Source organism: Dryobates pubescens, chromosome 31, assembly GCF_014839835.1.
Source record: "Dryobates pubescens isolate bDryPub1 chromosome 31, bDryPub1.pri, whole genome shotgun sequence".
NCBI classification, from domain to species: domain Eukaryota; kingdom Metazoa; phylum Chordata; class Aves; order Piciformes; family Picidae; genus Dryobates; species Dryobates pubescens.
In genome coordinates this window covers 3969089-3990008 of record NC_071642.1, presented here as the reverse complement: position 1 = coordinate 3990008, position 20920 = coordinate 3969089, and the positions used below count along the sequence as shown (strand labels likewise).

Sequence of the window (20920 nt, the reverse complement as noted above, 5' to 3'; positions counted from 1 at the left end):
CGGTGCCGCACGGTGCAGGAGCCGGCTGGGCCCTGCGGAGCCGCACGCCGCGTTCCGGGGCAGCGCCGTTCCGGGCCGGCCCGAGTCTCGACCCCGCGCCTTTCCGCCTCTCCGAGAGGTGTTGGTTTCCCCCCACCCCCACAACGCGAGGCCACCACGGGGCCGCCATGGCCTCCGCAGGGCTGTCCGCTCTCCCTCCGGGCCACCATTTCCCGCCCGCGGCCGCCATTTTGCCCCCTCGGGGCCATCGTTCCCCCCTCGCAGCAAGGCTCCCCCTGGCTCTCAGCCGCCACTTCCCCCTCGGGGTCACCATTGACCCCCCAGGGCCATCGTTCCCCCCTCGCAGCAAGGCTCCCCCTGGCTCTCAGCCGCCACTTCCCCCTCGGGGTCACCATTGACCCACCCAGGGCCATCGTTCCCCCCTCGCAGCAAGGCTCCCCCTGGCTCTCAGCCGTACTTCCCCTTCGGGGTCACCATTTACTCCCTCAGCGCCATTATAGTCCCCTCAGGGCCACCCTTTTCCGCCCGGGTCCCCCCTCACAGGCAGCCTCCCCGCCCGCCCGGGGGCCGCGGTTTCCCCCCCAGGGTCATGGTTGCCCTCTCGGTGTTGCCCTTTCCCCCTTCCAGGCTGCCCTGCCCTTGCCCCGATGCCGATTTCCCGGCCAGCTGTGAACACTGCTTTCAAACAGGAGCACTTTAAGCATTTCTGGCTTCCTCCTTTCACCGCAGGAGCCCGGGGGGTGTCCCTGTGCCACCCCGAGTCATAGAATCAACAAGGTTGGAAAAGACCTCAGAGAACACCAAGTCCAACCTCTCACCCAACACCCCCTGACTCACTAACCCATGGCACCAAGTGCCACATCCAATCCCCTCCTGAACACCTCCAGGGATGGGGACTCCACCACCCCCTGGGCAGCACATCCCAATGGTGAACGATTCTCTCTGTTGAGAACTTTCTCCTCACCCCCAGCCTAAACCTCCCCTGGCACAGATGGAGACTGTGTCCTCTTGTTCAGGTGCTGGTTGCCTGGGAGAAGAGACCAACCCCCACCTGGTTACAACCTCCCTTCAGGTAGCTGTAGAGAGCAAGAAGGTCTCCCCTGAGCCTCCTCTTCTCCAGGCTAAGCAACCCCAGCTCCCTCAGCCTCTCCTCACAGAGCTGTGCCCCAGACCCCTCCCCAGCTTTGTTGCCCTTCTCTGGACACCTTCCAGCAGCTCAACATCTTTCCTAAACTGAGGGGCCCAGAACTGGACACAGGACTCAAGCTGTGGCCTTACCAGTGCTGAGCACAGGGCAGGATGAGCTCCCTGCTCCTGCTGGCCACACTGCTCCTGCTGCAGGCCAGGATGCCCTTGGCCTTCTTGGTCACCTGGGCACACTGCAGGCTCCTGTTCAGCCTACTATCAACCACTACCCCCAGGTCCCTTCCTGCCTGGCTGCTCTCAGCCACTCTGACCCCAGCCTGTGGCACTGCCTGGGGTTGCTGTGGCCAAAGTGCAGCACCTGGCACTTGGACTTGCTGAATGCCATCCTGTTGGCCTCTGCCCATCTGCCCAGCCTGGCAAGGTCCCTCTGCAGAGCTCTCCTACCCTCTAACAGCTCAACTCCTGCCCCCAGCTTGCTGTCATCTGCAAATTTACTGATGATGGACTCAATGCCCTCGTCCAGATCATCAATAAAGATATTGAACAGGCTGGGGCCCAGCACTGATCCCTGGGGCACACCACTGGTGCCTGGCTGCCAGCTGGCTGTGGCACCATTCACCACCACTCTCTGGGCTCAGTCTCCAGCCAGTTCCAAATCCAGCTCAGAGTGCTGCTGTCCAAGCCAGGGGCTGAAGTGCAGCTCCATTCCCCTCTCCCTTGTAAATTTCCCTCTGAGGAAAGGGCCTGGAGCTGGCTGGACCGAAAAGAAAAGAGCAGAATAAAAGAGAAATAGCTCATACATCACATCAGATCCATGACATCTGAACAGCTTCCTGGGAGTACAACTTGGGAGTTTTTGCATCCAGTCCCCACAGGTAGCAAGCAAACAAAGTCATTAAGAGCATTATTAGCAACACCAAATTAAGAGCACCTCAAACCCCCCCCCCATTGTTTGCACCATTTCTCCCTGCATTTAAGGCTCTAGACACCCTCTTTAGGAAGGTCTTGCAATTAATGCTCTGCTTTATACATCACCCAGCTGCTGTGGGCATCAGTGGGGTTTTCTCAGCCTTTTTGTGCCCCTCTAATTGCTGGGTTACAGCCCCCAGAAGTGTGTCAGCTGTTCCCTTAGATAGTTTAGAAAAGGTTAAGGAAAAAAAAAAAACCCAAGGAAAAGTAGGGCTGGGGAGGTAAGCTTTATCCAGGCATCAATGCCCACCCCAGGGCTCCTGGGGAGATCTTTGTGGACTGGGATGATCTTAAAAAGGTCTTTCCCTGACCAAACCAACTCAAATTCTACAACTCTTAATCACTGCACACTTGTTGTTGTGATTGTAGTTGTGATGGCTCCTGGGCAGCAAGCCCCCAGGGCTGATGAGCCAGCACCCTGCTTGCTCCCTCACTGAAGTCAGCAGCAGGTTGGAAGGGACCCTCAAAGGTCATCTTGCCCAACCCTCCTGCAGGCAGCAGGGACACCTCCAGCTGCAGCAGGTGGCTCAGGGCCACATCAAGGCTGATCTCGGATGCCTCCAGGGATGGGGCTCCAACCACACAGAAGTGTTTGGGTTGGGAAAGACCTCTTAAGATGGAGTCCAACCTTCAAGCCAACCCCACCATGGCCACAGGGTTCTGGAAGACCACCAGAGATGGAGACTCTGCCATCTCCCTGGGCAGCCCTGTGCCAACCCCTGACCGCTCTGGCAGCACAGAAATTGTTCCTCATCTCCAACCTAACCCTCCCCTGGCACAATTCCAGGCCATTTCCTCTCCCTCTATCACCTAAGCCTAGGGAGAAGAGCCCAACCCCCACCTCACTGCAACCTCCTTTCAGCGAGCTGCAGAGAGCAGCCTGCTGCAGTCTTTTACCTGCAGCTCCTCAGCAAGAGGAAACATTTGAGTAGCAGCCTCGGTTTTTAAAGCTGCCTTTCCCCATTCATTTAGCTGACGTCTGGCCTCGATCACAGCTGTCTGAGCACAAGCCCAGAGGCAGCAGCTCCACCTCAGCAGGCTGAGCAGCCACCACTGCTTTGCCTTAGGAACTGGAGCAGGGAAATGTGCATCCAATGCTGCCCTTCAACCACTGCAGCAGCCTCTTAGCCACACACAATGCCCACAGGATTTCCTCAGAGAGTAAGAGAAGAGAGGTTTTTTGCATCATTCACTGCCTTCAAGTGGGGCACAGCAGAACCAAAACCCAGGGAATTAGCTTTCTTTAAAGGGGGGGGGAAGGAAAGGCAGGATGAAGCAATCAAATGTGTTCATACACACTCAAAAGGAGGTGAGCAGGGACCATCAGAAACCTTTTTACTGCCTTTGCATAGCACATTGCTGCCTCCTCCTGCCCCATTCTCTTCAAAGCTGCCAAAAATAGACTCCCAGCTGCCAGCCTCTCTGGCACCATAAATCCCCCTTGTTGAGCTGCCACACCGGCAGGGCTTAACCAAGAATGAGACCTCCTTTCTCACGGGCACCAGGCACGTGTTTTGAGCCAGAGGAGCACAGTTCCAGATCCATTTCAGACTCTCCTGCCAGCCAGTGACCTAGTGGCAATCACAGGGGTTGGAAGGAACCTCGAGAGATCAAACCCAACCCCCCTGGCATAAGCAGCCAGCACCCAGGGCAGGTCACACACAGGAACACATCCAGATGAGTCTTGGAAGGTCTCCAGAGGAGACTCCACAGCCTCTCTGGGCAGCCTGCTCCAGGGCTCAGTGAAGGAAACCAATCTGCTTCCACTCAGAGTTTGAAGGAAAGCTCCACCACTACTTAGTTCTTAAAAGTTCACACCATGTAAGATGAAGTCAAGGACCAGCTGGAGGAACTCAGCAACCAGCACTCATCTGACTTGACTCCAAGCCATGGGCTTGGCAGCAAGTGAACAACAAAAGTAGTAATAAAGAACAAATATTCTAGAGGGAAAAAAAAGGTCAGCTTGCCTGGGTTCATTTTTCTGATGGTCCAGGACAAAACTGGGGAGGAGAAGCCACCAACAAAGCTGGGGTTGGGAAGTCTGAGCTCTGTGGCAGAGCCCCAGCTCCCACAAAAGGCTAAAGTTCTCTCATTAACTTCAGAGGTGAAGGGAACAGAGCAGAAGGAAGTATTTCATCAATACCAGAGTGCAAACCTCCTGCAAGGAAATTTGTGCCCTACCTGCCCTTCTACAGAGCCACCTCTGGTGTCCCAACACCAACCTACAGCTGGTGAAAGCCTTGCAGGAATCACATCCAAGCAGCCAGGAGCTGTTTGGATCAAAGGAAGGGCAAACCAGGGCAACAAAACTGCAATCAAGAGCCTTAATTAAACACCCAAGCGTTTGAACTCCTGCACACTGAAGACTCTGCAGAAGCAAATGGACATGGCAATTAAAAGGCACCATCTGCTAATTAGGGAAGATGGCATTTTAGGACCCATTCTGTCCCAGAGCATCATCACAGAACTGCAGCCTCAGCAACTGGTGGCTTTCATCTGGGGCTGGTTTCTCCTTCACACCTAGCAGCAAGGATCTGTCGTGGCTCTACAGCTCTTCAGACATAGGGAAATGTTCAACAAGTGGCAAGAAATCAGCAGCTGTCAGGACACAGCCAGGCAGCTCAGGGAACCCCCTCAGCATTAATCAGATGCTGAAACCAGTTACTACCCTGCTAGTAACCTTTACTAGCACTCTGCTAGCCTGTGTAAGTCTGGATGCTCCCACAATCTGTCTGCAGCTAACTGCAGTACTCCAAAGCTGCTCAGCTCAATGCTGGCTTCACTCCCCTCTCCAGGCTGTCCCCCTCTCCTCACTCCCCTCCAAGCTTCCATCTGATACAGCTGCTCTACTCTAACATTCCAGCCCCCCCAAGTTAAATTTTCTAAGCCCCAAACTGTGGAGTTTGAGACACAAATAACCTCATCTAGGTGGGAAACTTGAGGCAGCTTTGATCTAGAGCCAAGTATTCAACAGAGGAACAGCTGCGGGACAGCTGAACCTCTTCATGTCTCACACCTAAGACCTCACCAACTTCTGTGAACAGCTCCAACTTCCTCCCTCAGAGCTTCCAGCAGCAAAACCACTTTGTGTAGAGAGTTCATCATCCAAGGTTTTGCAGATGTGTACTAACTAGAGGCTGCTTAATTTGGCCTTGCAAGATTGCAACTGAATTTCTCCCTCAAGCCCTTGCAGGTTACCCTCTCCCCACAGCCAAAGCAGCAGCGGTTGGTTGTCACTTTCACACCAGGTGATTTGGTTTCTCTGCTGCATGCCCTGAGCACCAACTTGGATGTTCTGCTGTATCCCCACAAAGTACTACAGAGATTCAATTCAGGGTTTGGGGGTTTTCCCCCACATTCCAGTGGTTTATTCTAGCTTAAGTGACTTCTCAGTCAGTAGAGCTATACAAAACCAGTAACACCACTGCTCAAAGCTCTTCCATCTCCACCACTCCAGTCAATGGCTGTCTCCTCCTCCTGTCTTCTCTGATGCATTTCATTGCTGAAATAAAATGAAAGCCAAATGAGTATCAAGGCAAGGAATGGCCATGGAGAATTTCAACTAGGAACTACTGGTGAGACTTTCAACAGTTAAAGAGAATGAGGCTGTACAATGGTAACAGAATCAAAGCTAGGAGTTGGAAGGGACCTCTTAAGAGATTGAGTCTAACCCTCCCTTCCCAAACCAGGGTCACCTAAAGCAAGTCACACAGGAAGGTATCCAGATGGGTCTTGAAAGTCTCCAGAAGAGACTGCACAGCCTCTCTGGGCAGCCTGCTCCAGGCCTCCAGCACCCTCTCCCCAAAGAAGGTTTTTCTTCCTCATGTGGAGATGGAACTTACTGGCTTCCAGTTTGTCCCTGTTATTCCTCATCCTGTCACTAGGCACCACCAATAGCCTGGCACCTTCATCCTGACACCCTCCCCTCAGATATTTATAGGGAAGATCCCCTCTCAGCCTTCTCTTTAAGACACCCACCCCTCATTTATAAATATTGGTAAGATCCCCTCTCATCCTTTTCAAGACACCCACTGCCCTATTTATAGATGCTGAGAAGATCTCCTCTCAGCTTTCTCAAGACACCCACTGCCCTATTTATAGACACTGAGAAGATCCCCTCTTCAGCTTTCTCAAGATACCCATCCCTATTTATAGACATTGATGAGATCCTCTCTCAGCCTTCTCAAGACACCTACCCCAGTTTATAAGTATTAGTAAGGTCTCCTTCTCAACATTCTCAAGACACCTACCTCTATTTATAGGTATTACTAAAGATCCCCTCTCAGCCTTCTCAAGATAGCCAGTCCTAGATATTGATGAGAACCCCTCTCAACCTTTTCAAGACACCTACCCCTCTTTATAGATATTGAGATCCCCTCTCAACCTTCTCAAGATACCTACCCCTAGATATTGATGAATCACCTCTCAACCTTCCTGAGATACCTACCCCTATTGATGAGATCCCCTCTCAACCTTCCTGAGATACCTACCCCTAGATATTGATCAATCACCTCCCAGCCTTCTCAAGACACCTACCCCTATTTAGATACCAAGATCCCCTTCTCAGCCTCCTCAAGACACCACACTCCCCCTCTATTTACAGATATTGAGTAGATCCCCACTCAACCATTTCCAAGGGAAGGGCAAGGAGCACTTATTACCTGGTTGGCAAGCCCAAGCCTTTGGTCCTGCCTTCCTCAGACCCCTCCCTCAGCATCCTCGTTCAGCTCCGCCGGCGAGCTTCCGTCTCCCCTTCAGCCTGCCAAAGCAGAAGTGCATTAACAGAGACATCGAGAGGAAGGGCTTCCAAAACACTGCCTCCCACCCACCCACCCTCCCTCCTCCCTCTCCCTCCCCCCCCCCCCCCAACACCTCAACACAAGTCACATCAGGCTTTAACAAGGGTTTCACAAGCCATTTGCTGAACCCAGCACACCACAGAAGCACAGTCTGGGAAAAACTGTTCCAGGGCTGGCTGAGGCCTCTGGTGTTTGGTTTTTTTTTTCTGTTTGATTTTTTTGCTTGTGCCAACCAAAAAGTTTAGCATTTGGTGTCCCTAAGCAGAGAGGAGTTAACCACTTTTGTGTTTGTTGTCTATTTTTTTTTTCCAACAGGGCTGCTTAGGCAGATGTGGGCTACTGGGGGGAGGGATGGGGTTGGGGGTTTTTGGGGGGCAGTGGGGGTGTAAAAAAAAAAAGGAAACAAACAGGTTAATGGTGACCAAGTAGGATGGCAAAGAAAAGCTACAATTAAAAAGTGAGCAACTTTCAGAGTGAAGCCTTAAAAGGAAGAGCCTCAAACAGATGAAGACCAAGAGTCAGGGGGTGGGAAGTCACGTTCCCCATCTTGCTTTCCAACACCTACTGGCAAGACACGGACTGCACGACCCCAACAGCTCTGATCTGTGGAAGCCAAAGTTGTGCCAACAAGCCAAAGAGGTTTGCACAGGGGGCAGGGAGGAGGGAGGGGAGGGTGTCAGAAAACATTTTGAGGATATTCACTTATTTCTTTTAGGCTTTTTTTTTTTCCCCCCCATCACTTGGACCAGAATTGTGGAGGAGGAAAAAAAAAATAGATCTATAAAACAACAAAAGAAAAAACCCAATAATATAAAAATATATATATATAAATAAAAAAGAGAAAACTAAGGAATATTTCACAGGTACATTAATCCAGACTTTCAAAATGAGCTCTCAACAAGAGGAAGGATGCGGACATGAGCAAAAGGAGTTACCTCGAATTACAGGGCTATTTTCCACATATGAACTAGCCAAGAGAGCAGCTCTCGTCTCAGAGGTTTCTGTTGGAGGCACAACACTTCTTTTTTCCTCTCCAAGGACACTGCAGTGTTCCACATAACGCTAGCAAAGAACGCTCAGAACTTTGTGTGAAGGCAACGCACAGAGCTAAGCTAAGCGACGGCAATGCGCCTGACAGTTCCACGCCGCACCTAGCGGCTGCTCCTCTGGGAGAGAGGGGAGGGGAGGGGGGTGACTAAAGCACTAAGTCTTCAGCTACAGTGTAGGTGGGGTGCAGGATTGGTTTGGTTTCTTTTGAAGGGCACATCCATCCTCCTAACCTAGCACCGGCCCCTAACGCTTATCAAATCCTCTGGCCCCCCGAGACGGAAGCTTCCGTGTGCAAAAGACGGCGACGAAGCTCCCGTGGGCAAGAGAGAGGTCAGGTTGGATTCAACCAACTGAGGCACTCAAGCTAAAACAAAAAAAAAAATCTCCTCTCTGACATCCTGTCCTGGGCTTAATGAACTGCATCTCCTCAGCTTAATTAAGTGGATCTCCTGAGGTGAGCAAACTGCCATCTCTTGGTCTTAAGGTGGATCTCCTGAGGTTAAGAGTCTCCTGAGGTTTGAAGCGGATCTCCTGAGGTCAACAAACTGCCATCTCCTGAGGTTTTGACAAACTGCATCTCCAGGGCTTAAGGTGAAATCTCCTGAGGTTAACAAAAGGCATCTCCAGGGCTTAATAAACCATCTCCTGAGGTTAAACTGCCATCTCTTGGTCTTAAGGTGGATCTCCTGAGGTTAAGAGTCTCCTGAGGTTTAAAGTGGATGTCCTGAGGTAAACAAACTGCATCTCCTGAGGTTAAGAAAATGCATCTCCTGGGCTTAATAAAACCATCTCCTGAGGTTAAGAAACTACATCTCCTGGGCTTAATAAAACCATCTCCTGAGGTTAACAAACTGCATCTCCTGGGCTTAATAAAACCACCTCCAGGGCTTAAGGTGCATCTCCTGAGGTTAAAGGCATCTCCTGGGCTTAACAAGCCCTCTCACGGAGCTTAAACTGCATCTCCAGGTCTTAAGGTGAAATCTCCTGAGGTTAACAAAAGGCATCTCCTGGGCTTAATAAAACCACCTCCAGGGCTTAAGGTGAAATCTCCTGAGGTTAACAAAAGGCATCTCCTGGGCTTACACAAACCACCTCATGAGCTTCACCAAACTGCATCTCCTGAGGTTTAAGCCAACTGCCATCCACCTGCAATCATCTCCTGAGGTCGATTCTACTAAACTTGAGACTCTGTTTGATTTGGTTTAGGGTTTTGGTTTGGGTTTTTTTTGTTTGGTTTTTGGTTTGGTTTTTTTTTTTTTCCTCTCTTCCATCTTCCAAGGATTTGTGTTGTGCAATGAAATGTAAAATGTCAGGAGCAGAGTTCATTTCAAGATGGTCTTTTAATAGGCTTCGTAAAGCCAAAAGGAGAACAAAAAAAAAAAATATGTGAAATAAAAAGAACTGTATACAAGAATCCTTTTACCACTTTCAAATACAATAGCAATGGAATATGCAGTTATTTCTTCCAGTAAAAAAGGACAATATAAATAAACATTTTTTCCAAGAGAACCTCTTTTTTTTTTTCCTTTTTTTTCCTATTTTTTTTTTCTATTTTTTTATGGTTTTTTTTTTTTCCTTTTTCCAAGTCTATTTTTTTTGTTGTTGTTGTTTTTGTGTTTTCCTCTTCTTGGGGTTTTGGGTTTGTTTGTTTTTTTTTTCCCCCCCACTCTGGGTCAATTTACATCATTACAACAGTAAAAATACCAGCCAGGCAAAAGATCTTCATTTTGTTATCCCAGAACATACAAGCCAAAAAAATAAAGCCAACAACACAAAAGAAAAAGAAGAAATGAAAAGTAATAAAGGGAGGGAGGAAGTTGTTATTTTCTCTTTAGATATATCAAGGTGGTTTTTTTGGGGGGAGGGGGGAGGGACACCCAAGGCTGCATTCCTAACCTTGCTACGCTAAAGGAATGTTACCAAAAAAAGGAGGTGGAAAAGGTAATGCAATTTTAAAAGGGAAAAAAAGCTTTATAAGATCAAAAAAAAAAGAGAGGATAAAAGTCCACAGCTTGTTCAGCTTCTAAAGTGAACACTGAAATTCTCCCAAAAGTCCTTTTCTAAGCTCAGAAAGCAAGGAGGGGGAGGGGGGGGAAAAAAAACCCACGAATTGGGAGAGCAGTAGAGAGGAAGGGAGGGGGGAAAAGGGTCCCCTCCTTAACTTATAAAAGAGCAAACCAGAACACACACCGTGGCTCATCAGGGAAGGAGGCAATTAAAATCTCAAGTGCTTTCAGAAGAAGCATTTTAACAACAAGAAAAAAAAAAACACCCACTTTTTTTTTTTTGAAAGCAGAGCTTTCTTTGCAAGGAGAAAACAACAAGGAAAGAAAAAACACCCCCCCCCCAAAAAAAACCCAACAAAGTCTTTTTTGACCAGACCCCATCTCATCTCTTTGCTTTTCTCTATCAGAAGCTGTCAGGCTGTGGGATATTAGTTTTTTTTTTTGGTTGGTTGGTTTGGTTTTTTTTCCTTCTTTCTGACAAGATTCCCAACTGATAAATGAAAACTAAAACCCAAAGTTGTGTGAAATACAAGGAGATGTTACTACAACAAAGAACCATTTCAGCGAAGCTCCAAAAATCTTTCTAAATACAGCCATTGGAAGGACGATCTTGAGTCAGGAAGGATTTTTACTCGTTGTGTGTAGCTGAGGACAAGAAGCAGGCACAATTGTAAAGGCACTGAAGCATAGACAAGTTCCAGCATTTCACTCCCTTTCCATTATTTTTCCTCCAAGAAGCTAGAAAGGTGTTTTGTTTCTGGGTTTGTTTTTTTTTGGGGGGGGGGTTGGTTTTTGGGTTGAACTCCCCCACCCTTGAATCAAAGTTAGGGGTTTTTTGGAGTTTTGCCTTTTTTTAAGTCTCTCTCTCTCTCTCACAAAGCTTGAGGAAAATTGGTTTTTAAAAGCAACTTGCTCTGCCTTAAGATCCAAGCAACTCCTACACACATGCATTACAAATTAGCAACTCTTTCGGTTGGGTTTTTAAACGGCAACGACCGCGTGTCCAAAGCCTCGGCAGATTTGGTTCTTAAAAAGGGCGAGAACAGCACAAATAGCAACAAGTCCCGAGCCTTACAGAGTGCTTCCAGACTCGAGGAGAGGGTGAGGAGGTTTAGAGAGTTCCTACAGCCATACAAAACTCATTCCCAGTTGACCCAAGACTTACCATAACTGTCATAGCTGTCTCTGTAGGATCCTCCTGAAGACCTGTCGCCATAGCCACCTTGACTCCTGCTGTGCGGAAGGAAAAACAGCGTTTAGGTGCTGGAGATGGTTTTGCTCAGCAGCTTGTGGCAGCCTGATCGAGGTTCTTCCAGAGGCTTAAAGGAAAAGAGCCCCACAACAAGCCAGTGGGGCCCTGACAATAACTTTACCTGCTATTATAGTAGTCTCTGGAACCATTGTATCCACCGCTTCTGGAATCAAATCTGCTGCCACCATAACCTCTGTCTCCACCTCCTAAAGGAGACAAGAGATCATTGATTATTTGGAGGGAACTTTTTTGACATGCTTTGATTAAAATGATCAGGAATTGAAGAAAGTGAGATAAAAAAACAAAAGTTGGTATACTCACCCTCACCTCTGGAGAAACCACGGCCCCGACCTCTGCCCCCACGGAAAAAGCCTCTGCCCCCAGAGGATCCCCCTCTGTAACCACGAGATCTGTTCTCTGATGATTTGCCAGCCTGGTCAACTCTGATCTGACGTCCATCTACAGACTAAAAGGAAACAAACAAGGCAACAACTTGGGGTTAAAAGCCGTTTAAAGCCTCGAGTTGCACATCCTCGCTACCCAGCACCTAACTCTCAACGCTTCTCACAAAGCTTTTAACCTCACCACTCGACCAACTAGGGGTGTTCAACCTAGACAAGCCTCCGGTAGAAGCTCAAAGCTGCCTTCCAGGACCTGAAAAGGATCCTACAGGAAGGCTGGAAAAGGACTTTTCCTAACCTGGCAACAGGCCAAGGAGAAATTGTTTGAAGGGGAGGGAGCGCAGAGTTAGACTGGATCCTAGAAGAGGTTCTTCAGTAAAAGGTTGGTGAGACTACAAGTTTGCCCAGGGAGGTTGTGGATGCCTCCTCCCTGGGAGTGTTCAAGGCCTGTAACAGCCAAGTCTAGTCGAGAGGTGTCCCTGCCCGTGGCTGGCAGGGTTTGAGTACATGATCTCTGAGGTCCTTTCAACCTAAGCCATGGAACCCTGTTTTAGAGCACCACTACCTATCCATTTTTCTCCACAGCACTAAACAGAAGTCTGTTTCATGCTCATTTCACTACAGCAAAGAATGACAAAGCGAGACCAAAGCCTCCTTACCTTCCCGTTCATGGCCATCATGGCATCTTTAGCGTCGTCTATGTTTTCAAACGTAACAAACCCAAACCCTCTGGACCTCTGAGTCTCTCTGTCTTTTACCACCACGACTACAAAGGAAGGGGTAAAAAAACCAAACCATCAACACCTGTGCAGCCTTAAATCTATAGAAATCATCGTAATCCTAGGACTGAGAATCTTACCTTCAGAGATCTGTCCGTATTTAGAGAAGACTTGTTCCAATGATTGCTCATTGGTGTCAAAACTCAGTCCACCGACAAAGAGTTTTCCCTCGTCTGATGCCATTTTAACCTAAAAAAAGGAAAAATAAATCAAGGAAACGGAAATCGGGATCTCAAAATCCACATTCCCACAAGGACTGAAGGATTAAATGGCTCTGGGACCACGACCTAGGACCTTAGATGACGCAAACGCCGCGCACAGGACACCGGAGCTCTGCATTACAGAGGTTCAGCCCTCGGGCTGGCCGCCGGCCAAGCGCCCGCCCCGGGCAAGCGGAGCCGCAGCCGAGATCACGGCAAGCAGCAGGACGGTCGGCAGCGCGGCCCCGGCCACACACTGCCCAGGCCAGGACCGGAGCCCACATGCCAGGCGTCCAAGCCCTGCAGCTCCGTAAAGACCTCATGGCCCCACGAGGGCATCCGACCTCGGTCACAGCTGATAGCCCGGGTCGAGCTCCCAGCCCCAAAGCCCGGTAAAAGCTCATGGCCCGGTCGGGGCTCCGACCCCGCAGCTCGGCAGGCACACGTGGCCGCGGTACTGCAGCGAGGGGTCCAGGACCCCCATGGGAGAGGGAGGGTAAAGGGGAGGCGATCAAGCACGCATGCGCATTCCGCGGCCCCGCCCGCCACCCCTCGGCGCCATCCCGACCCCGCCCTCCCTCCCCGCCCCCTTGGCGCCGGCGCGCTCCGCCGCCCCGCCTCCCGCCCGCCGCCATTTTGCACGGTAGAGCCTCGTCGCCATTTTGTTTCCGAGAGCGCATTTCACCCCTCCCCCGGTCCCTTCCCACATACACGCAGCAAACAACTGGGACAACTCCTCCGACTCCACGAAACTGCGGCGGTCACCCCGGCCGCAAGACAAAGACTCCGCTCCGACCTCCCCCGGTTAACAATCTCGCCGTTCCTGAGACACGTTCCCTTAAACTTCGGCCCACCAAGCGTTCCCCGGTACCGTCCAGTCTAGATGGGCCTATCCCACTCCAGCCTGCCCGGCGCTTACCGGTGCCTGGAGGCGCGGATTCAACACTTCAATTCAAAGCTTCAGCGCGATGTACGCTGAGGCTGGCGGGGCGGCGGCTTATAAAGGCCCGCGCTGCGCTCCGCCCATCTCATGGATATGCAAATTAAGTCCAGAGGGAGGCGGGGCTAGAACGTCACCAAAGCGCTGCCGCCGCCGCGCCACCAGATTGGGCAGGCTGTGATTAACATTCATGAGGCCCCGCAGGGAGACGAGAGGAGGGGGGAGAGAAAACAAAACGGCTGCGCCTGCTGACCCCTCCCGCTTAGAGGCGGGGCGCAGGGGGCGGCGCGGATTGGCTGCGACCGTCGAGGCCGTTGGCCGGGAGAGCCCCTGTGAGAAAGAAGGAAGTGGAGGCAGCTGATTGGTTGGGGCCTGAATCCGCCCCGCCCTTATTGGCGGCCGGCACGGGGGAGGGGGCGTGGCCTTGCTGCCCCAGTTTCGCGCCCTTCTCGGCAATGCGGCGGCTGCAGACAAAGAGGCCGCCCGAGGGGCCGCCGCCATCTTGGGTGGCGAGCGCTGCCCGCAGCCGACCCCGTCCCTCGCCGCCGGCCCCGGGTCTCAGCCTTCCCGTGCCTCCTGGGCTGTTCTCCCGCTGTCTGTCGTTCATACTAGGCAGGCCGGCTGTGTGTGCGCCCACCGCCCCCCACACCAAGATGCGGCCTGTCCGGCCTCAGGGCCTTGCCATGTCTTCCCTCCTCTGAGGGAGACGGTGAGGGACAGCATATCCCCAGCCCCTCAGGGCCGCATCCCGCAGCCTGCTGAGGCCCTGCTTCTCCCGGCCTCTCCTTAGGCCTCGGCACTGGCGGCTCCGTGAGTAGATCCCATATTCCTGGCGGGCTCAGCTTCACGCCTCCATCACCCCCAGGCTCGCACGGCCGCCCCAGGTCGCGGAGCCGGCAGAGCCACCCGGGGAGGCCTCTCTTCCCCTCCCTGCCCCGCAGGGTTAAAGCAGCCATCCTGCCTTCCCCTGTCCGCCGTGTGGCAGAGCCGGGCGGATCATCCCTGCGGGGGGAGGGGGGCAGCCTCCCGCTTCGCAGCGTGGAGCTCGGTGCCTCCACACCACCCCCCCCCACGCGTGCTTGGGAGAGCAGGGGGGCACAAAGAACGTGAGAAACAGCCCTGCCGTGGGCTCCAGAGCAAGAGAGAGGTTTGTTTAACCAAAAAAAAAAAACCACAACCTAAGATCAGAATGCCTTAGCTCAGCCTGGGCTGTACTGAAAAGTTTAAATAGGTAAATAAATAAATAAACGAAACCACCACCCCACACCCCCCGCTGTGGTTTTCGCTAAGGTTGTCTCCAGCGTTCGAAACTTCCTCAGTGAAAAGAGGAAACTAACTTCTGGCAACATAGAAACACGTGGCTCTGCGGGGGGGGGGGGAGCTGGGTTGGGGGTTTAAAAGCACTGAAAGTAAACAAATTTTTTTTGCGGTTTTTCGTAGGCTAATTAGCAATCTCTTCTAGGAAGGGAAGAAAAAAAGATGATGATGGTGACATCTGAGAGGAAAGAGATGCACGGGAGAGGAAAGGGCAGCGTGGAGAGGAGAGCTGGGGAGACAGGGTGGAGGAAAAGCAAGACCAGGAGGACAAGAAAGGATGGAAGAAACCCAAGACCAGGAGGACAAGAAAGGATGGAAGAAAACAAGACGAGGAGGACAAGTCCCTGGAGGTCACCTCAGGGGGGAGGCAGGACCGGGCGGCAGCAGCTCTGCCTTCACAAACCGCTCCTGAATTCCCTGCGCGGTTTGCAGAAGCCAGGAGGAGGAGAGGACGAAACCTCCCCCTGCATCCCCCCCCCCCCCCCCCCCCCCCCCCCACTCAGAGCGTTCCCGGCCGGAGCTGGGCTGCACAGAACACCCCCGGAGTGTTCTCAATCGGGGGGCTGTTTGGTCGCAGATAACGCGATTGAATTCCTTCCTGAGCGCTGAAAAGGAGTTGAAAGCTCAGTGAAATGCAAAGAGATCTTTCTTCTTCTTCTTCTTCTTTTTTTTTTCTTCCTGCCCACTATTGTTCTGCCAAAGCTGTGAGTGCCCCATTCTCTGCCTGGCTGAGTGAGGAAATTGGGCTTTTCCTCCCTCCCCGGTTTGTTGTCGTGCCTTCTTCGGGGAGCTGCAGGAAAAGGCATGGGTTTGGGTACGGGGGCAAAGAGCAGTGAGGAAACAGGGAGGGATCTGGCTGCTGCTCTCTGCCCTGCATCGCAGCAGCTGCACACACACACACACACAAGAGGCGTTTCCAGCCTTGATTCCTGTGGGGTTTGCCTTGTGTGCCAAGCGCGCAGGAGCTGGCACTGCCAGCTGCCACCGGAGTGCTCAGAAGCACTTCAAATCCCCAATGTTGATGCTGTGTCATGATAATACCCTCAAAATAGTGTGTGTGTGTGGGGAAGCTTGTTTAACTTTCCAGGCCTGAAAGCAAATGAGCAAGCTCGAATATAGAGTTTATGGCTAATTAATAGTTTATATCTAATTAAAGTGTACCGGAGAGTGTCGATTATTAAGTTTAGCTGCTGTGTTTTGTTGGGAGAAGGTGAAGGAAAGGCTCAGCACTCAGGAAAGAAGCTTATGAGGGAGAGCTGTCTCTGACTCCCAAGGCTAAAATGGGACAGGAGTGGGTTCCAAGTGCATAAATTGTTTCCTGCTTGGAGGTGGTTAGCTGCGAATTTCGACTCTGGGATGAAACTGTTGACTAACTCTGGGTCGGTTTGGTTTCTGACTCTTACACAAGGCTGCCTGGTCCCTCAGTGTCCAGGGCGGGGGGAGGCTCCTCTGAGACTACGAATCGATTTTTGCCCTTCAGGAGAGAACCCAACCCTGAATCGGGAGTCCCCGGCACGCTGATTAAATTAGAGGCTCATTAACGTGAGCGCTTCTGGAGCTCGATTGAGGGCGGCTGAAGTGACCTTGAGGAACGGAGGAGCCATTTTCCGGGCGGTGCAGAAGCGACAAGCCAGGAGGTCGTTGGGATGCTGGAGGGGGAGGAGCAGCCGCTGCGCCCTGCGCCCCGCACCCTGCCTGCTGCAAACGGCCAGGGGCGAACGCGGCGCCGGATGGGTTCTTAGCTCCTCCAGCGGAGTCAACGCGGGTCGGGTGTGCTGCAGGTCGCGCTGATAACCTCCCCGTGCTGCTCCAGGGGAGTTTTGGTGCCAGCAGGGCGCACAAAAGGAGCAGTGTGGCTCCAGGGATGGCGGCTCTGCCCGGATTCGTCCCCAGAAATGTGATGTTGGTCTCTCTCGGGCGTGTGCCTGATGCCTTTCCTTTGACTCCAAGGGAGTCACGCTGGGAAACGAGGTGAGAGCCCAGGCTGGATCCAGCTCACCCGTGATGCCTCAGCTCCTGTCCCAGTTCTGCAGCTCTCAGGAGCTTTCTGTGCTCCAGATCTGCTTGTTCCTCACTGCCTGATCCAGGGCATCAGCTGCGGCTTGTCTCGCCTCAGCCTGAGAACAGCCAGCCGCAGGCAGTCCCACGTCACCTGCGCGGCCCCGGGGGCTGTGGGTCTCGGGACAGGGACATCTCAGCATGGATGAGGCTGTGGCTGGAACTGGTGCTGGGGGAGTAGCTCAGCCGGGTGACTGCAGGGCTTGTGAGAGCAGCTAATGACACAATGGAACACACCGGTGTGATTGCACCGAGGCCCTGCACGGTGGGGGTGGGAAGGGACCTCTGGAGATCATCCTTGCCCAACCCCCTGCTCCAGCAGGACACCCACAGCAGCTTGCCCAGGAGGGGTTGGAAGCTCTCCAGGGAAGGAGATTCCACAACCTCTCTGGGCAGTCTGCTCCAGCACCCTCACACCAAACAAGTTTGTCCTGCTCAGGTGGAACCTCCTGGGTGCCACTTTGTGCCCCTGGCACTGGGCACATCTGAGCAGAGTCTGGGCCCAGCCTCTTGCCCGCCCCCCCCCCCCCCTGCCCTTTAGCTCTTGCTCAGCATTGCTCAGCTCCCCTCTGGGGCTGCTCTCCTCCAGGCTCCCAGCCCCAGGGCTCTCAGCCTTTGCTCCTCACAGAGCTGCTCCAGGCCCCTCAGCATCTTCCCAGCCTCCCCTGGACTCTCTCCAGCAGTTCCCTGGCTCTCATGAACTGAGGAGCCCAGAGCTGGCCCCAGGGCTGCAGCTGTGGCCTCACCAGGGCAGAGCAGAGAGGGAGGAGACCCTTCCTTTGCCCTACTGCCCACACTCTGTGCATCCCAGGAGACCATCAACCTTCTGGCCATGAGGGCGCCTTGCTGGCTCATAAGGAACTTCTTGTCCCCCAGCACTCCCAGGTCCTTCTCTGGGGGGCTGCCTTCCAGCAGGTCCCCCCTGAGCTGTCCTGCAGCAGGAGGCTGCTCCTCCCCTGGAGCAGAACCCTCCACCAAACAGTTAACTTTGCAGAACAGCCAAGGCCTGGGTGGTGGTTTCCAAGCCAAGCACCATGGTTTGTTTGCTCTGGCCTAAGCCCATCTGCAGTCACCTGGAGCTGTCTGTGAGCAGGACCCGTGGCTGCCATGACCTAATATGGTGAAAGCTCCAGCACTTGGGCCAGGACCACAAATAGCTGCTGGGAATCACTCTGTGGAGCAGAGCTGGTGCCTGTCCCCGAGGGCAAGCATCCCTCAGGAGAGGCTGGAGGGGGTCTGGGGGTCTCCTCTGCTGGTTCCAGCAGCCCCACAGAGCTTTTGCTCACCCAACTTTACACCTCCAAGGACAGGTTATTGAGACCCTGGCACGGGTTGCCCAGAGAGGGGCAACCAGCTCTGGTTGGGGATGTCCCTGCTGGCTGCAGGGGGTTGGGCTGGATGAGCTTGGAAGGTTCCTTCCCACCCAACCCCCTCTGGGATTCTGCAGGGCCCTCGGTCCAGCGGCACAGCAGTGCCTCTCCAGGGGGCACCAACACGCTGGGATGTGCTCATCTCCCACCCTCCTACCTTCACCTTCATCCCCCACAGGTCCCCAGAGCTGCACAAGTTTCTCCTCTGCCTCTGAGGGGACCTTGCCTTGGGTGCATCCTGCAGCCCAGCAGCCCCTCCTGCAGCACTGCAGGTCTGGGGGAGAGCCAGCAGAGCTCACTGCCTGTGCTTGTGGGAACCTTTCTCCTGTCCCACAGGTTGGTGTCTGCCCAGAGCCAGGAGCAGCTGAGCCTGAACCTGCTCCAGAGCCTGAACCTGTTCCATGAGCCTGAACCTGCTCCAGAGCCTGAACCTGCTCCAGAGCCTGAACCTGCTCCATGAGCCTGAACCTGCTCCAGAGCCTGAGCTGGGAGCCAAGGGCAGAGCAGAGGCCTCCACCCCAGGCACTGCTCTGATGAAGCTTCCAAACCCCAGGCCTGGGCGCTGCTGCCTGGGGCAAGGGCTGGGGCAAGGAGCTCCCAGGAGGGATGGGGGAAGAGCAGGGTGTGAAGGAGTCACAGAGCCGTGGAATTGTTTAGGCTGGAAGAAACTTTTCAGATCGTTGAGTCCAACCTTTACCCCAGCACTGCCAGGGCACCACCAGCCCATGGCCCTCAGCACCTCATCTCCATGGCTCTGAAACCCCTCCAGGGATGGGGACTCCCTCTGGGCAGCTTGGTCCAGGCTTTGAGGACCCTCAGAAGGGGAACAAATTGTTCTTCATGCCCAACCCAAGCCTCCCCTGGGGCAACTCGAGGCCATTTCCTCTTGTCCTGTTGTTTGTTAACTGAAGACCAATCCCCCACCCTCCTTCCCGGCTCTAGCCTCCTGTCAAGGAGCTGCAGAGGGCAATGAGGTTGCCCAGGGAGGCTGTGGCTGCCCCCTCCCTGGAGGTGCTCAAGGCCAGGCTGGATGAGACCTTGAGCAACCTGGGCTGGTGGGAGGTGTCCCTGCCCATGGCGGGGGGGGGACAGGAACCGGATGATCTTCAAGGTCCCTTCCAACCCAACCCATTCCATGTTTCTCTGAGTCCATCAAAGAGAGGATGTGGGGCTGGGCTGGAGCAAAGGCCCCCCTGGGCCTCCATCCCATCCCTCCCCAGCCCCACTGCTCCTTCCTGCCCCGGGGCACAGCCCACGCTGTGAGGCAGGAAGGCTTCCACGGCACAGAGCTGCGCTGGGCACTTCCTATTCCCCAGGCAGCCTCCCCTGTGTGACCATCCACGGGGTCTCATCACCAGCCTTGAACCCCAGGGAGCGAAGCACTGAGTGGGTTTGGAATTTGGGAACTGGCAGCCCCGAGAGCCCACAGGAAAAACAACAACAACAAAACAACAACCAAAACCAAACCACCCACAAACAAACGAATCCTCCCTTCCCTCTCCCTGCTGCTCCTGAGGGAGCTGCTGCTCCAGCTTTGCAGCTGGAAAAAGCCAGCCCTGACGCAGTGCTGGTGTTGCCATGGCAAGAAGCCCTGGCTGCTGGAGCCTCCTCTGCCAGCCCCTGCTGCAGCTTCCTCTGCCAGCCCCTGCTGCAGCTGCTTCTGAAAGGATGTGGGGCTGGGGATGCCAGTGGACTGGGGATGGGGTCAAGAGGGATTCAGGGCTGGGGGTGACAGTGTACCCAAGCTGGGATCAGGAGGGATTTGGGGCTGGGGGTGACAGTGTACCCAGGCTGGGGTCAGGAGGAATTCGGGGCTGGGGGTGCCAGTGTACCCAGACTGAGGTCAGGAGGAATTTGGGGCTGGGGGTGCCAGTTCACCCAAGACTGAGGTTTGGTGGTGCCAGTAGCCTGTGGTAACCAAGGCAACCATGGCTGTGCTGGGCTGTCAGGACTGCTGCTGTGCTGCTCAGCCAGCTGGTGGAAAGCTGAAGCCTCTGCTGTCCCCCCAGCAGTGGGAGGGGTCCCTGCCCACGGCAGGGGGCTTGGAACTAGGTGATCTTTAAGGTCCCTTCCAGTCCAAACCACTCTGTGACTCTGTGTCCCTGCAGGGGGGCTGGGCAAGATGACCTTTCAGGCTCCCTTCCAGCCGGATGCATTCTCTGATTCTGTGGCAGGGGCTGGAAGGGACCTCTGGAGCTCGTCCAGCTCAAGCCCCCTGCCCCAGCAGGGCACCCACAGCAGCTTGCCCAGGAGCACAGTGGCCAGGGGTGGGGTTGGAAGCTCTTCCAGAGAAGGAGACTCCGAAACCTCTCTGGGCAGCCTGCTCCAGGCCTCCAGCCCCCTCCACACCGAAGAAATGTTTGGGTGTAAAACAGAGCCAGGATGCTCAGAAAACCCAGCTGGGGTCAGCCCTAGCTGCTGCCCCTTGCAGCAGAGCCTTGGTGGGCTCCGTGGGTGGCATCTGCCCTCAGATCCACATCTGCCATGTGCAGAACCTGCTTGCTTCAGGTGGGGAAATAAAGAACCCCCCTCCCAGCAGCCAGGGGCTTGCTTTTGCTCCCTGCCACCTTCACTCCTGTCACCCTCTCAGCTGCATTAAGGACTCATCTGGGTTATATAAGCTCTCATTAATC

At 53.7% G+C, this 20920-nt stretch overlaps 1 protein-coding gene across 7 annotated transcripts; it reads right to left on the bottom strand.

Annotated features, from left to right (window-relative positions):
- Nucleotides 1-5467: 5467 nt before the first annotated feature.
- On the bottom strand, nucleotides 5468-13627 carry CIRBP (cold inducible RNA binding protein). Of its 7 annotated transcripts, none has more exons than XR_008462973.1 (7): nucleotides 12483-12591; nucleotides 12283-12389; nucleotides 11544-11688; nucleotides 11344-11428; nucleotides 11136-11203; nucleotides 6777-6874; nucleotides 5468-5617 (listed from the first exon to the last, which is right to left on the bottom strand). XR_008462973.1 is itself a non-coding variant. In XM_054175385.1 (6 exons), the coding sequence occupies exons 1-6, from the start codon at nucleotides 12583-12585 to the stop codon at nucleotides 10599-10601; spliced, it is 525 nt and encodes a 174-aa protein (XP_054031360.1). In that variant the 5' UTR covers nucleotides 12586-12591; the 3' UTR covers nucleotides 10439-10598. The 7 variants fall into 7 exon arrangements, 5 of the variants coding, with proteins under 5 accessions (XP_054031360.1, XP_054031361.1, XP_054031357.1 ...); XR_008462974.1 differs by having other exon boundaries at nucleotides 11136-11200; XM_054175385.1 differs by lacking the exons at nucleotides 5468-5617; nucleotides 6777-6874 and adding an exon at nucleotides 10439-10615.
- Between the last annotated feature and the right edge of the window lie 7293 nt (nucleotides 13628-20920).

What these genes read in the sequence shown, in the direction of transcription:
- CIRBP (XM_054175382.1), bottom strand. Translation starts at nt 12,585, where the DNA reads ATGGCATCAGACGAGGGAAAACTCTTTGTCGGTGGACTGAGTTTTGAC. An exon ending in TGGTTTCTCCAGAGGTGAGG is followed by an intron (nt 11,429 to 11,543) that starts GTGAGTATACCA and finishes TGTCTCCTTTAG; the next exon opens with GAGGTGGAGACAGAGGTTAT. An exon ending in AGAGACTACTATAATAGCAG is followed by an intron (nt 11,204 to 11,343) that starts GTAAAGTTATTG and finishes CCTTCCGCACAG; the next exon opens with CAGGAGTCAAGGTGGCTATG.